This window comes from Silurus aristotelis (genome assembly GCF_946808225.1).
Source record: "Silurus aristotelis genome assembly, chromosome: 11".
Lineage (NCBI taxonomy): Eukaryota > Metazoa > Chordata > Actinopteri > Siluriformes > Siluridae > Silurus > Silurus aristotelis.
The window spans coordinates 25,302,306-25,318,826 of NC_139584.1; the positions used below are offsets into that span (position 1 = coordinate 25,302,306).

The window sequence follows — 16,521 nt, forward strand, 5'->3', positions numbered from 1 at the left end:
TTAACTTCCATTCTTCTGGGAAGATGTTTTACTATGGCTTGTAAAGTGCAGTGTCTCAATAATCCATAGAATGTCCATAGAATGTATGTCTTTATGATAATGGTAAGTTCTTCTGCTTCCAAAAATTCACTATCGTATTACAATACTACAGAATATTGTTCTTCCTTCCACTCAGGGGAGATTCTAGGATTTTTTTAATGGGGTGGCACAGGGGGGGACCAAGAACCAGTCAGGGGGCACTCATGGGAAAAGTCACGTGCCCCAGCACAAGTGTGATGACATAAAATTGGCACTGCACAAGTGCCTGGACAACGCATCTCTCTTTTTATAAACAAAAACCATTGAACAGACAATAATTGTTCTCAACTGCACTGTACTGCAAAATATAAGACTACCATGCAAAAATGTTTGTTTATTCAATACAAACAGGTATTTACTATTCAACATCTTAAACCTCCAAGCTAACGTTATTAAAGGCCAATATGTTAGCGATTACTACGCTACTGCAGACTGTTTGAGAAAGTGATTGTCGGAGGTGGCAAAAGTACACACATCGTTCATTAAGGTAGAAGTACAGATACTCATGTTTTAAATTACTCTGGTAAAAGTTGAAGTACTGAGTATCCATTTCCTGGTAACTGGAACTTACATCATATTAATAATAGGGCTGTCAATCGATTAAAACATTTAATCGCGATTAATCGCATGATTGTCAAGGGTTAACTCACAGATTCATCACAACATAGTTTCACATTTTTATCTGTTTTGAATGTACCTGTGAAATTAACACTTTCAATCGTTTAATACTCTAATCAACATGGGCATGAACAAACATGGATGCTTTATGCAAATGTATGTTTATGATTGGTAAAACCAAACTCGACAAAGAGCATTAAGACAAAATATCCTTGTAAATGCTTTAAACTAATTATGGTGTTTTTAATTACGTAAATCATAAGGACATCAAACGTACCCTTTTCTATGTTTCCACTCGGACGGTTGATGAGGTGATACCAGATAAACTGTACCTCTTCTAACTTTCATACGGATTACATAATCCTTATAAAATAACATTTTATTCAACGTGAATACATTTATTTAAAAGAAACTTTCTATTTATATATTTATTATGTCTGTGAGGCAAGTATTCAAGTATCCGAAAAATAATTAGTGTTACATCACTTTAGACACGCCCCTTCCTTCACTCTGAATGTAACAGCCCATTTTAAAACGTCTATTACGTAATATGTGCGTGTGTGTGTGTGGGGGGGGGGTGTATATGTGTGTGTGTGTGAGTGACGCCGCATCCTCTCACGTGTCGGCTTCCTGATCCTCGTCCCTGCGCCCAGCATACAGGCTACACCCCAAATCACATTTCCACGCGTTGTTTACTATGTAGTACGGTAATGTGCGGTTTGGGACGCAGCCCGTCTGTCCCTGCGTCGGCACACAGCAACCCCCCCCCCCCCTCCGCGCCACGACTCCCCCCGCCCACACCCCCTCTGCGCTCCTGATCCTCTTATCCACTGAAGAAGAGGATAAAGATGGATGTAGTCAACCAGGTAAGGTTTCCCCATCGCACCTTAATGAATTACAATGAATTACAACCTAACAATTTGATTTGCAATGTTTTATAGTGTGGAACTGGGACTAGAAATGGAAATGCGTTAAGGGGACGTTTTAAGGGCATTTCAGAGGGAAAATAGGAGAAAAAATAATATATTGACAACGCACTGATCCTGGAAAGAGAGAGAGAGTAAGAGGGAGAGAGGAAGAGAGAGATGGGATGACTGTCGTGTTTGTCATTGCAGAATGTCGAGCGCAAATAATAATAATAATAATAATAATAATAATAATAATAATAATAATAATAATAATAATCTAAAATGCGTCGCTTTAGATGAAGACATCCCCGTTAATGAAGGTGCATCTGGAACAGTGATGGTGCGCACTGCTTTTGCTCGAATGAATCATTTTGTGTTGATGTTTTTGACCGCAGATTTAATATAATATATATATACATTTTTTATTTTTTTAGATTTTTTGTTCTGCCTGGCTACAGCAGTCTGTTGGTGGTGTCAAAAATAACCTAGCCAGTGCTACAGCAGCAGCTTTTCTGCGCAACCTTGACGTTTTAGCCTAAAGATCACATTTATATCGTGTCCACAGAATGGCGCAATGAGGCTTTCAAACACACACACACACACACACACACACACACACACACACACACACACAAGCTGTGTGTGTGTATATATATATATATATATATATATATATATATATATATATATATATATATATATATATATAGAGAGAGAGAGAGAGAGAGAGAGAGAGAGAGAGAGAGAGAGAGCAGCATTATTTTGGGTCCATCCCCAGAGCGCATACTGCGTACTAATGCGTGTAGTATTCTGACGTAATTTATTTGCATAATATGTAAATCGGATTAATATGCATAAACGATGGGATACTATTGGACCATACTCCATTATAGTTATGAGTGCTAATAGATAGATCGATTAAATGAACATTGTACCAGCATTCTACAGTGCAATTCCAGTACAATGTCCTGACTGCATTGCTGTATTCTCTCACACATGGATAAATCACCTCACATCAGTCTATAAGCATTGTTTTTGCTGCAGCCAGCAAATGCTGGCCTTTTGCACTCTCCCAGTGGAAACGTTCTCATAAGCAGCTTTGCCTTAAGTCTAATGCTCGGGGAAGTGTCTGCTCTTTGCCGCACTCTAATGTCCTGTCGTTGTCCTGTTGCTAGGCCAGAATCCATGTCTAGATCACAAGCTGCACAATACTGCATTATGGACACACTAAATCGTACAGTTATTATTGTAGGAGTAACAGAATGCACAAGGAATAGAGCCTTGTTTCATTCTGAATTAATGATGTATGTGCTTTGGATATAAAATATTTCTATTGCATACTAATCATTGTGATGTTTATGGATAGAATTTAACTATGTTTTTTGTGTGTGTGTGTGTGTGTGTGTGTGTGTGTGTGTGTGTGTGTGTGTGTGTGTGTGTGTGTGTGTGTTTACAGTTGGTCGCTACTGGGCAGTTCACTGTCATCAAACAGCCTTTAGGATTCATAAAGATCCTACAATGGGTGAGTAAATGATTTCTTCTCACTAGATTAAACCATAGAAAGACAGAAATCTTACAAAGTAGAACATAATTTTTAGTATTATGAACAGAACAAGTGACATACACACAAAGCGCACGGAGAAAAGAGTTTGTTTTTGCATACATTAACCCGCAAAGTGTTTTGTAATTAGAGGATTAAGGGGAAGCGGGAAGTGGATGCAAGTGCATAGTATTTTATGAATAGAAGAGCAAATCCCAAAATAAAGAAGCAAAGACCATATAAAAGTAAATGACATAAAATAAACATATACATAAATAACAACGAGACATCATTTATTAGAGTGCAGGGTTTGTTAATCTGTGAATCTGGATGTAATCCTGACCCACACACAAAATAATTGGTACTGATTTTTCCAGCCATTTGTGATTATTCTCCAAACTGTTAGTAGATGCAAACAAGTGTATATAATGTCTTTGGATGTATTAGCATTTAATTTTCCTAGGAGACACAAACCTATTCCAGCATGACAATCTCCCTGTGCACAAAACCAGCTCCATGAACACCTGGTTTACATGAATTTTACTGAAAGATCTTGAGTGGCCTTGAGCTTAACCCTTCGGAACGCCTTTGGGACGAATTGGAATGCTGACTACACCCCAGGCCTTCTCACCTTTGTGGCTAAATGAGCACATATCTCTCTAACCACACTCCAAAATCTAGTGGAACATCTCAGAAGGTTATTATCACTGCATTGAGAATTAAGTGTCCACAAACTATTGCCCATGTAGTTTATATATAAGAAATTATTTTCGACAGTTATAGCTTTAATATATTGTTATATTATATTTTTTAAATGTACAGTAAGTATGCATTGGTCAGAAACATCTTACAGAAGATGGGAGTAATATTTACATAGAATTTATGTGAAATCATATGCAGTCGAACCCATCATGACAGACTCTGTGTCACTCCACGTTACATGGTGCAGAGGTTTCTGCTTCAGCAACGTTGCTCAATTGTAATTTGAATAGCATGAATGATCTGAATGTGCATGAAAAAGCAATGAATAGGACATCATGCATAAAATAAGGTAGTAATAATGTTCAGCCATCTGAACCTGGGGCATGATGCACTTATTCTGTTTTCCTGTTTTGCATTGATCTGTTAGGAATCTGTGACAAATCAGTGAATTCCATGAACCATTACATTTAATCCCATAGAATGTCCACAAAAGAAGTTAATTTATTTTATCTTTTAGATTATTGCAGATATAAAGAGTTAAATCCTCACTTCAATTTTTTAAGTTAATAAGTCAAAAACATGCAGCCTGTATGTTACAGAGAAACCACAAAGTACAACGTTTCGTTTCCTGAAGAGTTTCTTTTGGTGGGAAACGTACAACTTGACCTCTGATTGTTACAAAGCACCAATACTGGAGATTTTCAATCCAGAACAGATATAACCATATTGATCCATATCTGTTTATTGTGGACCATCCACAAGTCCTTGCAAATGACGTTACCATGGAAACGCTTCTAAGTTGCAGTTCGGTAACAGTTATAGAAAATGAATCAACACGACTTCGGTACTTTAACTGAGAAATGAACAACGCTGTTGTGTATTAATGACCATTTACAGCTTTGTAAAGAAATTTCCTGGAAATGACCAGCTTTCAACGAGAATCTTGTAACACAGAGAGGTGCCTTTGGTTAGCAATGCATAGTAATCACCCAATTCATATTCGTATTTAATATTCGTCACATGCAACTTAAACATGATATAATAAAAAATAGAATAAAGAATAAAATTGTATTTACAATATAATACAATAGAACATAATTGCAGTGAAACCAAAAATATATAAACGTACATGCAGTATATGGAGTATATACAGTACCAGTCAAGTTTGGACACACCTTCTCCTGCAGGTTTTTTTTTAATTATTATTATTTTCAACAGAGTAGAAGACATCCACACTATGAAACATAAAAACCCAGAATATGTTTTATAGGAGAATGTGTGTCCACAGTTTTTACAGGTACAGTATGTGTGTGTGTCCATGTGTGTGTGTGTCAGTTTTTTATTTTTATTATTTAATATGTGCAAAAAGCAGGTCCAGGTAGTGAGTATTGTTCTCAGGATGGGGTCTTCCTAAAATGGAGGAATTCTATCTAAAACACCCATTTGTCCTGTGTGTGATGACACCGGCTCTAGTGAACTCTGGCATCACTGTTAATTTAATCAAACAAACACACACACACACACACACACACACACACACACACACACACACACACACACACACACACACACACACACACACACACACAAAATGGCTTCCAATATAAAAACACAACATTGTTAGTTAATTAAAGAGTTTCTGTGCTAATAAGATCGAAACGCTCCCAGCACTGTACGAACTTCCACTGTACGGACTTCGAGCGAGGCCTTTAACAAATCATCTGCACCTTAGCATCCTCACCTGTATGTTGTTTTATCATCCAACAAACTGGATCTATATTTAGGAGTGATTAAGAAGGTCAAATAAATGTTGGTGGTAATAAATGCTAGGCTTTAATTATTAATCCCAACACTGATTGTGAGACTGCTTGCTGTGTGTGTGTGTGTGTGTGTGTGTGTGTGTGTGTGTGTGTGTGTGTGTGTGTGTGTGTGTGTGTGTGTGTGTGTGTGTGGCTACACTACATGAGTATGCAGGTTTGGCCATAAGGGGAAATTGGTGACTAATTGAGGCTTAAAAATAACAGCGTAAATCTAATTTTAGGATTTTAACCAACGATGCGCCTGCACACGATAAAGATCCGGCTTGTGATTTAGGAATGAAATGGTTGAGTATAGCATTTTGTTGATTTAATTTTTTTTATTATTTCTTCTGTATGTCTATAACGTTTTAATGTATCTTCGCTTTTGCATTAAGCTTGCTTCAACACTACAGTAAAGGCTTCAGGTTTAGTATTGTTTATCCATGAAAAGAAAAATGCATGGGAAAGTGTGAAATACTGTATTCCATCTGCCTTGTTTCTATGGAAACTATAAAATCTTGAGTCTGTCACCATGGCATCCAGCCGTCCTCACATTCTATTTTTTTTTTTTTTTTGCATCAGTGGTAAAAAGAGTAGAAAATACACTGAACTGAGTAAAATGTACTGCTGTAGGACAGAATGTCTCCTGTGATGGGAGCGGTTTCAATTCGGTATTTGTATAGCGCTTTTTACAATGGACATACTCCAAGAGCAGCTTTCTAGAGAGAAATAGCCTATAAAATATTCATTTATATGTTATGTAGTTCCTATTAGTTAAACCTTAAGTTTATCCTTAATGATTGAGTCAATGGTGACAGTGGCGAAGAAAAACTCCCTTAAATGGGATGTTGAAAAAATCTTGAAAGGAACCAGACTCAAACAGGAATCCATCCTCATATTTTCAAATTTTCATTCATTAGAACGTTATCTTTGTTGAGGTGTACTATTCAGTGATGGGTCCAAAACTTCATGCAAATTGCAGCCTATTAATTACAATTCAAATACATCCTCATAGTTTTTGAGATTTGGCTGTGAGTGAGGTAAACAGATTATTTCAGAGAACTACAATTTCTAGGAAGGTAGAGTTTAAGCCAGCTATATTAGAATGAACACCGCCTCCACTGTTAATAATGATGACAGATAAATGCTAGCTCGCATGCTTGGTTCCTAGCTTCATGCTCTATATGAGACAAAAGTTTGTGGACACCTAATTATAAGATTGGTATGTGCTTTTTGAACATCCCATTCCACATTTAGCCCTCAGTTGCTGTTATAAAACCTCCACTCTTCTGAGAAGATGTTCAACAAAATTTTGGAGTGAAAATTTGTGCTCATTCAGCCGCAAGGATGTAAGTAAAATCAGGTACTGACATATAGCGATGAGGCCTGGGGTAGAGTCAGCGTTCCAAATGATCTGAAAGGTATTCATTAAGGTTGAGGCCAGAGCTCAATAACAGGTCACTTAAGATCTCAAGAAAAACACACATATTCAAAAGTGTACAGGAGCATTGTTATGCTGGCACGGGTTTGTGTCTCTTAGTTTAAGTGTAGCGAAAATTTAATGCTCCCAAAAACAATTTTGTGCCTCCAACGTTGTGGTAATAGTTTAGAGAAGAACCACATGTGGCTGGAAAACTCAGGTGTCCCATATAGTATAGCTATTATCTAGCAAAGATTCTCTTACATGCCATCCTAAATTTTAACTATAAGGTTATTATGACCAAATTTTGTAGTAACAGTAAGTTAATTTTAGTTCAGAGCTTTCAGAGAAACCTACAATTTACAGATAATAATCACATTTCGTTTAAAACTAAAATCTCTTTCTGTATCTTATATTGCTGCTGCTAAGCATTTGGCTTGTTTTCTTAAGAAACCGCTTTATTTTGATTGGGTCTAGAAATTTAAATGATTATGATAATAAAACATACACATACTCTTTTGATTGGGTTAAAGTTGTCTAGGGGTGAAAATGCATTTTATGCACAGTCATATTTTTGCTTTACAGTTATGTCCAATCAAGCGGCTTTTATTGTCATGTCAACCATATATGCTACATTACCCAGTAAACTAAACCATGTTCCTTCAAGACAAAAGTGCTACATAAAACAACATAAATGAACAGGAAATAACACAAAATTAACTAGAACAAACATATATTACATAAAGTGCAGATGTGCAAATGTGTGCATACAATGTGCAAACACAACACAGGACCAACTAGTACACAGCTAAATGTGAAATAAATCGTCTGTTTAAATAATAGTAATTACTGTACTTGTAAATGTTGGTTATAATTTAGCAGAAACAAAAATACATTGAAAGTGTTGGTGGGTATTGTGTGTGTGTGTGTGTGTGTGTGTGTGTGTGTGTGTGTGTGTGTGTGTGTGTGTGTGTGTGTGTGTGTGTGTGTGTGTGTATTTGTATCAGACTAGTGTCTTATACTCTTGTTAAATTCGATTTCTGCTTTTTATATAATTGTTGCTATGATACATGTTGTTGGTTCCATACACTTGTCATATTGCTTGCATGTGATTCAATGATGCTAAATAGCAATATAGCTGAAATGATAATGATTAACTGTAAAGTCAGGCTCCACTGGCATTACAGCTGTCTCATTGTCTATCCTGTCTAATTATTTGTCTTTTAGCCAGCAATTATCTACTCGAATGAGGGAAAGATTATAGTCTCTATAAGCTGAGTGACTTGGCTCGGTTCTGGAGTAATAATCGTAATTCTGCTTCACCCCTGTTATGTATAAATCCCAACAGGATCCTATAACTCACTAAAAAAGTGGAATAAAAAAAATCATATGTTGGCTTGTACAATGGACAATATCTCATGTTTATACACTGAGCAGTTGCAGGTTGCAGTCTTTGCTCAAGGGGTCAGAAGTGGCAGCTTAGTGGTGCTGAGCTCAGAACTCAAATAAGTCAAATTAGTAATTAATGTTTGGTTTAAGCGCATATTTACATCTAAAGTGTTTGGCAGAAGTGTTAATAGTGTTTGGCTTGTTCGGAAAAGGAAAAGATAAACAGAAAACCTTTGCTGGAAACTGACTTATAATACATTCATAATTATGATCACAACTCACATATAATTAGGTGAGTTTTTTCATTTCAATCAATAAACTTTTTCATAGATTATAAGTATGCACCTTAAGATAAGATAGAAAGATTTGGCCAAGTTATCTGTTGCTTTAGTTTGAGCTTCGTTTACTGTAGCCATATCAAAAGAAAATCCTTCCCTCTAAACAAATAGTTCCCTTTCTGGAAGGACAGATTATACAGATTAAGAATTGATTTCTTGAAAATGGTTATTGACAGCCCCAACAATTCAATTCAATTTTATTTGTATAGCACTTTGAACCATAAACATTGTTACAGACATTGATTAAGAATCAATTTTACATTTACAAATCCTAAATCTTTATCCCTATAAAGTTTATCCCTAACAAGTGAGTTGGGCAATTATTTTTTCAGCATGTACAAATTTCTGTCCCTAGCAACTGTATGTGTGTAGGCAAAAAACTAAAATTAAAATGCTGGAGTATTTCTAATCCATCTTTTATTATTGCATTTATTGGTATTTTTGTCCAAAATTATTGTTTGTTTAAAATAAATTACATTGAAATTTCATTTACATCGACACAAGCTTCTAAACACAGGTTATTTTTTCCCCTCCTCTTTTTTTTCTCACCTTCCTCCATGCTTTTATATTCTCTCTTTCTCTTCCTCCACCCTCACTACTCTAATCACTTGAAATCTTTAATCTCCTGATTGTAATTCTAAGTTGAGCTTGCTTAGTTGGCTTGATGGAATGCACACTAAACTGCTCTGGACTTGTCCTCCTCCATTTTGTATTGTGTGACAGGAATGTGTGTTCTTTTCTGTGTGACGAGAGAGACCGTGATTAGACGTGCCTTCACACTGTGTGTGTAATGCAAGTGTGAAGGCCTGCGTGTGTTTGTGGCTTGCGCTGTGTGTTCAGCGACAGATGGTGAAGCACTTCAGTAAGTTTAATAGTCAGATTTTCCATTCAATCGGATAAAGGAAAAGAGGGAGGGGAGGGGCTGTAAAAATATTCTCGAAGACTAATCTCTCTGTGTGTGTCGGGGGGAAAAGGCTGGCACTTCATTCCCTCTCGAATAAAAAAGGGATTAATATTACAATCCAATGCTGGGCAGCGTATGCCTGCAAGAATCAGTTTAACCATTACCTCAGCATTGAGGCGCTTATGTTACCATTTATTATCCTATAACTATATTCCCAATATGTAACATTAGGTTCTTTTAATACAATATGTTGTATAATGTACTGAATGATTCACCCCTCAGTACCTGAAAAGCCACATTCATGCAATCAAAAACAAAATGCAATTAAATAGAAATCGAATAAATCCCTATTCTATTTACAATAAAACAAAAACCATATCAAATGTTTCAACTGAGAATAAATACCATTTTGAGTAAAAAAATAAGGTCATTTTGAAGTTGATAGCTACAACATTTCGCAAAAAAAAAGTTGGAACAGGGCCATGTTTACCATTGTGTAGCATCACGTCTTCTGTCTGTATACATCTGGGAACTGAGGAGACCAATTGCTGAAGTTTCGGGAGAGGAATGTTGTCTTATATGTGTCTGATATAGGATTCTAGCTGCTCAACAGTTCTGGGTGTCCTTTGTTGCATTTTTCGTTTCATGATGCACCCATAGTTTGTAGTGGAGTCAGTCTGGGAAAAGGCTTGTTTTATATACAGAATGTGCACATGGAGGTAATATATCCTTAATTTCTTTCTCTCTCTTTTCTCTGCCAGTTTTTTGCCATCTTTGCTTTCTCCACGTGTGGCTCTTACTCCGGAGTCTTCCGCATGAGTGTGGAGTGTAAGAACCGCACGGAGAGTGACCTGGACATTGACGTCGAGTTTGAATACCCATTCAGGTGAGAGCTTCGGCACCATAAATGCATTTTTCTGTCTGCCACAGTCATTATAATATAATTAAAGTCATTATTATTGCTGTGTATTGGTGTGCATTGTTTTCATAAAGAACTGGTCAGTCAGAATTAAATAATGTTGTCAGATATTGGGGATGGTACATTTGACCAGGATTCGTTTCAAATTGCCTTAATCTGAAATAGTTAGCATATATTTCACATTTAAATATTAACATCTATTAACATCTGGGCACTGTGGGTTTTTTAATCCAAAGATTATTGTAAGGGCAACGTAGCAGGAGTCTGAAAACAAATTGACAGGGTTAAAGATTTTTGCATTATTGCAGATAAATTCACAGCAAGAGGAAACTCGGAGGAACCTACTATTCTGTCTCTTCTGTATATATGCGCTTACAGAGTTTGATTGGGGTATTTCATATTAATTCATTATCATAATTAGAATTACTTTTTTTTATCTTTTATAAATAATGATTATATGTTTGCCTAATGTAAATCACCTTGCACACAGCACTGTTACTCTATGTGTGATGATAATTTGAAGAGTCTTGCTCAAGGTTCCAACGGTGGCTCTCTTGCAATCCCTTAAACGCAGAATTTTTATTATCACATTTAATTACTGTGCAAACAAGCAGTCACCCCATCACATGCGCTCTTTTTATGTACAAACAGACTCCATCAAGTGTGGTTCGATGTGCCCACGTGTAAAGGCGCAGAGCCGGAGCGGCTGTTCCTTGAAGGTGACTACTCTTCCTCGGCTGAATTCTTCGTCACTGTCGGTGTTTTCTCCTTCCTCTACTCTATGGCAGCTCTGGCCGTCTACCTGTTCCTCCTTGAGAAATACCGTGAGGGACACCGTGGTGCACGGGCTGTAAGTGTTCATATACAGATCGCGTTGTGTTTCATATAAAATCTTGGGAAATTTGATTTATGTTTGTATTATTATTATGCCCCTCGAGCAAAAGCAATACTGCCCAGAGATTCACCGTAAATCTGTATATCTGCTCATATCTTCCTAGAGTCAAAATCCTAAATCAGACTGAGTGATTTTAATAAAAAGCTACTGAAGGGTCCAGTTAAGTGGCTAAATTCTAATAAAAAACTAATAAAGAACTTCAGAACAGCCTGTCCATTGTACAGTATGAGTCACTGGTGTGTTTGAAAGAATGCTGAATATAGAGTTGATGTGAAGTGAAGTTGATGAGCATGAGTTTGTCTCCATCGTTGTCTATAGGAAATTTAATCTAAAAGTTAATCTTAGCCTCATAATCTGTGCCCATGGGCTTTGGAGCACCTGTTTGTTTTTTTTCTGCTCTTTTCTGGCAATAACCTTCAGAATCTCACTAGCTCTGTGTACATCTGCATGCTGATTTTCTTCATCAGGAACAAGGTTATATTTTTTCTCACAGGCTATAGGAACAGGTCAGTGGATGAACAAACTTTCTTAGCTAGATTTAATCGCAAAAAGACTCTATAGAGAAGAAAGTGGTCTGGGACAGAAGATTATCTAAGTGTGTCCTAGCTTGATTATTAAGTTATCTACCTTGGTGTTTGTTAGCTTCCAAAATCAGCTACCATTTAAACTTCACATTTGTTAAAATTTAGAATTTTGGGGAGACAAAATATTGGTTTGTAGATATTTCTTTCATAATTATTCAATCTAAATGTAGTTCTCAAATGTTTGACATGTTGGAGTTTTTAGCTCTTTTTACTAGTTATAGTTGGCAATAAAATAAATACAAAAATAATCAACTAAGTAGTTTGAATATAGATTCTAGATAGATTATACAAAATACAATACACTACACAATGCATATGCTGTGTTGTCTAATTTTCTGTTGGTTCTTTCTCAGGATTTTGTGGTGACAGCTATTTTTACCTTCTTTTGGTTGGTGAGCTCATCAGCATGGGCTAAAGGTCTCTCGGATGTTAAGGAAGCCACCGACCCTGATGAGGTCATCAAATTTATTCCGGCCTGTCGGCATGAGGACAACCGCTGCAAAGAAGTGCATGAGCCCATTGTGTCTGGCCTAAACACATCTGTGGTTAGTGCACTGTTTGACCTGGTTTCTGTTGTATAAGTTTATTTGTTTACAGTATGATTTAAGTTTTGTTACTTATATAGGTTGATGGAGGAGTGTTTGGAATGGATGGATGGATTGATGGATGGATGGATGGATGGATGGATTGATGGATGGATGGATGGATGGATGGACTGATTAAGGGACATGTGGGATGGACAGGTGAGTGGTGTGATTAATGGCTAGATGAATAGATTCACGGATGGCGAAGTGTTTGGATGGATGTGTAGACACATGGATGTGTAGACACATGGATGGAAGGATGAGTCAATTGTGGATGGATGGATGGATGGATGGATGGATGGATGGATCCCTATATGGGGGAGTTTTTGGGTGGAAGTGTATCTGTGTAGGTGGATTGATGAGTCAATTGTGATAGGATGAATGGATTATTGAATGGATGGATGGATGGATAGATGGATGGCTAGATGGCTAGATGGATGGACAGATTAAGGGGCATGTGGTGGAATGGACAGATGAGAAGTGAGATGGATGGAGAGATGATTGCAATGAAGTGTGTTTGGATGGATGTGTAGATGTGTGGATAAAAGGAGGATTCGAAGTAATTGGATGGATGTTTAGAATAGATGAATGGATGGATGTTTAAATGAGCAGTTAAAAAGATAAATATATAAAGTATATATGAATAGATTAAGAATAGATAAAGTAACCAGTCATTCTGCTCCCACTCTCCTGTAGGCATTTGGTTTCTGTAACCTGGTGTTATGGGCAGGGAACCTGTGGTTTGTGTTTAAGGAGACTGGCTGGCTCGGCTCATTGACTGGCACCTATGTGCCCTCTGGAGCAAAACAGCCAGCACCAGACTCCTATGGCCAGCGTGAGTGAATAAACTGAACACATACAGGCTTGAGGCAAAACACATGACAGATTAAACCTCAAATTTCTCATACGTTGGTCAAGCAGGTTCAATCACCTAATTGATTCCTAATTGTAGCCAAATTGAGAGTTTTGTGGTTCTAACAATTCTTACATATCCTGATTGAAAGTATAAGATAAATTGCACATTAGTATTAAGTCAAGGTTAGATTTTGAATCTAAGACATTGATTTAAGACAAGATTTAATCTTTATGCATAGTGATTAGATACAAATGCAGGTTATATATAACTATAAATTACATTCTGTGTGGCCTGCACATTTAAAACTTCTGTTTCCGTGATCTTTACTTTTCTTTTTGATAGCTGGTTATGGTCAGGACCCCTCCACTGGCCCTCAGGGTGGGTACCAACCCGACTATGGGCAACAAGGTGGCGGATACGAGGGAGGAAACTACAACCAGGGAGGGTATGATCAGGGCGGTCCGACCTCCTTCTCTAATGAAATATAAGTAAATTCACACAGCACAGCAGCTCTGCACAGGTGAGTGGATACTAATAAGGGACACTTACAGTAGGTTTGCATTTGTTTACAGCTTATAATATAATTATATATGATGTTTATGATATCATTTATAATGTTGTTTTGGGCAGCTTTTGCCTTCGTTTCACCTAAACCATCATGAAAATTATATTTTCAGCTTTATTACATACTAGTTTTATATTAGCTAATTGACTGTACATTAGCCATTGGTAACCTCTGAGTTACTTCCTTGACCTTTCATTCACCAAACATGGGTGGGGTTTTGCAAAATCATTTAGATTTTTTTTATTTATTATTATTTTGTGTTTATACTATATTATTATATTGTTTTTATTAAGTAATAAGTCTTAAATATCTGTGTGTTTGCATGGTTTTTCATTTCTCCCTTCAGAGCACAGTAGAGGGTGGTTACATAACCAAGGATAAAGGAGTCTGCCTATTACCCATGATCCCACACTCCTCTGTTACCCTGTATGAACAATGTGTGTACAGTATGAGGGAGGGAGGGAGGGAGAGAGGGAGGGATTAAGGGAGGAGGGGAGGGTACATGTGGGAATTTGGGACAGGGATGTTCATAATGTCCAGTGGGGAAAAGTGCTTGTCTAGGAAGAACTAAACACACTTTCGTTTTCTCTCTTGTTTTATTATTCTCTGCAGGAGATCTTTAGGGAATGTCTATTTTATTAAAGTACATTACAAATTTAAAAAATCTATTGTATCATGTAAATGGATTTGACATTGGTTTAAATGGATTGTGGAAATGTTAAAGTATCCCTGAACTTGCAATTGACCATTTGAAAAAAAAAATTATTCAATAATAATAAGCTGTATATATTTGTTTTAATGCAGTAACCAGTAGGTGGCATTGGAACATCTCCACACCATGACCTCTCAATAAATATAGATAATTATGCATGATGAGAACAATCCTGCATTCTTTTGCTATTTCATGTCGCTAGCTAGCAAGCTAGTTAACTTCGACTAAACTAGCTTGCATGTGTCATCAGGAGACATAAGTAGGATTTCAGGCCCAACACTAGTTTATTTTAACTGCTAGCTTGCTTAGCATGTTGCTACTCTGGCTACACTCTACCACCAGCCACTAAGCATATTTCATCGATCACCAATTGATCTCAAACATAATCCTCCATGACTTTTACAGTAGTGTTCAGGGCTACTTTAAACATCAGTGTATTTTACATGTGCTGTGTAAATATTTATGACATATATATTTAAATAGATCTACATTATATGGTGGATAAATGCTGCGATGAATGGTTATAGAACGACAACAGAAGGATTCAGTTGTGTCAATGTGTGTTTCGAGACACAATAGTAGTTTTTTTTTTTTTTTTTTTACATTAAGCTGAACATGGTTGTGTTTTATTCAAAAAGAGTGCTGCATTCATCAGAACGTTTCTTTCTTTTTTTTTTTTTTTTTTTTTTTTAAATGTATTAATGTAGACCTGCAGGGAAAGGTGTGAAAATGGTAGGCAGAAATCAATGTGTATATGAATAAGAGCGATATTGGGGAAAACAGAATACTGAAATGAATGAGACGTTCCACAGGAGGGAAGAGAAACAAACCCGAGATTTGAGCATTTCCAAGAGTAAAAACTTGCACTTCTACAGACGCTTAAACATTATATAAAGTATAGTATATTTATTGTTCAAGTAGTATTTGACAGATATGATGATGAACACCTGATAGTGTTTGGGGTGCCATGATGGCACACACACACACACCAAATATCTGTCAAACCGTTGAGAAACTCTTTCAAAACGCTAACAAAACTGCCCTCAATCTGTACTCTACCACTAGAAAAAGGCAATAATCTTCCTATGATATCTGAAACCTCAAGGTTTGTATTAATTTTGTTTAGGATTTTCAGGCATTAAAAAAGCCCTTTTAAAGTGGTCCCTTAAATAAGCCCTTATTTGTCTCACTTTAAGGTTTTATGTGCAAAAATAACGAGGCTGATCCTAAAAACAGGCCAGAAATCATTGTGTATTGAATGCTAGGGAAAGAAATTTGCATGGTACTTATTCCGGTGCTATTGAGCAATCTGTGGAACTGTTCACAATGTGTAGTATCCAGTGTAAAGACTACTTCTACGATGCATTTGTGAAATTGATCAGTCTGGCTTTTCCTCTATGTTCCTTCCTCCCTCCTTTCTCTCTCTTACCCTGTGTTTCTTCTTCATGGTTAATAAAGTGTTGTCAGTAGTAACTACCTGTGGTTGTGCTGGTGGTGGTTTTTGATGGGCTTCTGTTATATGCTATGTTCTGTATGTTACTTTTGGGACCATAGGCAATTGTTGAACTTTGCTACCTGTAAGGCGAATTTACAGTTGCAGCAAACACCATTTTAGAACGTCTATACAGGGTTTCCTCTGGGTTCTCCAGTTTCCTCCTGCGTCTGACAAGCATATCAAGCAATTACCAAAACAAAAATAAATAGTACCTT

The 16,521-nt window shown here is 36.9% G+C and overlaps 1 protein-coding gene across 1 annotated transcript; it reads left to right on the forward strand.

The window, feature by feature from the left end:
• The first annotated feature begins 1,325 nt into the window (after positions 1-1,325).
• sypb (synaptophysin b) lies at positions 1,326-16,287 on the forward strand. Its single transcript, XM_083555168.1, has 8 exons — positions 1,326-1,562; positions 3,061-3,126; positions 10,458-10,582; positions 11,267-11,465; positions 12,448-12,639; positions 13,375-13,513; positions 13,877-14,054; positions 14,446-16,287. The coding sequence occupies exons 1-7, from the start codon at positions 1,545-1,547 to the stop codon at positions 14,020-14,022; spliced, it is 885 nt and encodes a 294-aa protein (XP_083411294.1). The 5' UTR covers positions 1,326-1,544; the 3' UTR covers positions 14,023-14,054; positions 14,446-16,287.
• Positions 16,288-16,521: the final 234 nt, after the last annotated feature.

Bases quoted from the DNA above. Each gene is read 5' to 3' on its own strand.
- sypb (XM_083555168.1), top strand. The intron at 3,127-10,457 runs GTGAGTAAATGA...TTTCTCTGCCAG, and splicing joins TCATAAAGATCCTACAATGG to TTTTTTGCCATCTTTGCTTT. The intron at 13,514-13,876 runs GTGAGTGAATAA...TCTTTTTGATAG, and splicing joins ACCAGACTCCTATGGCCAGC to CTGGTTATGGTCAGGACCCC.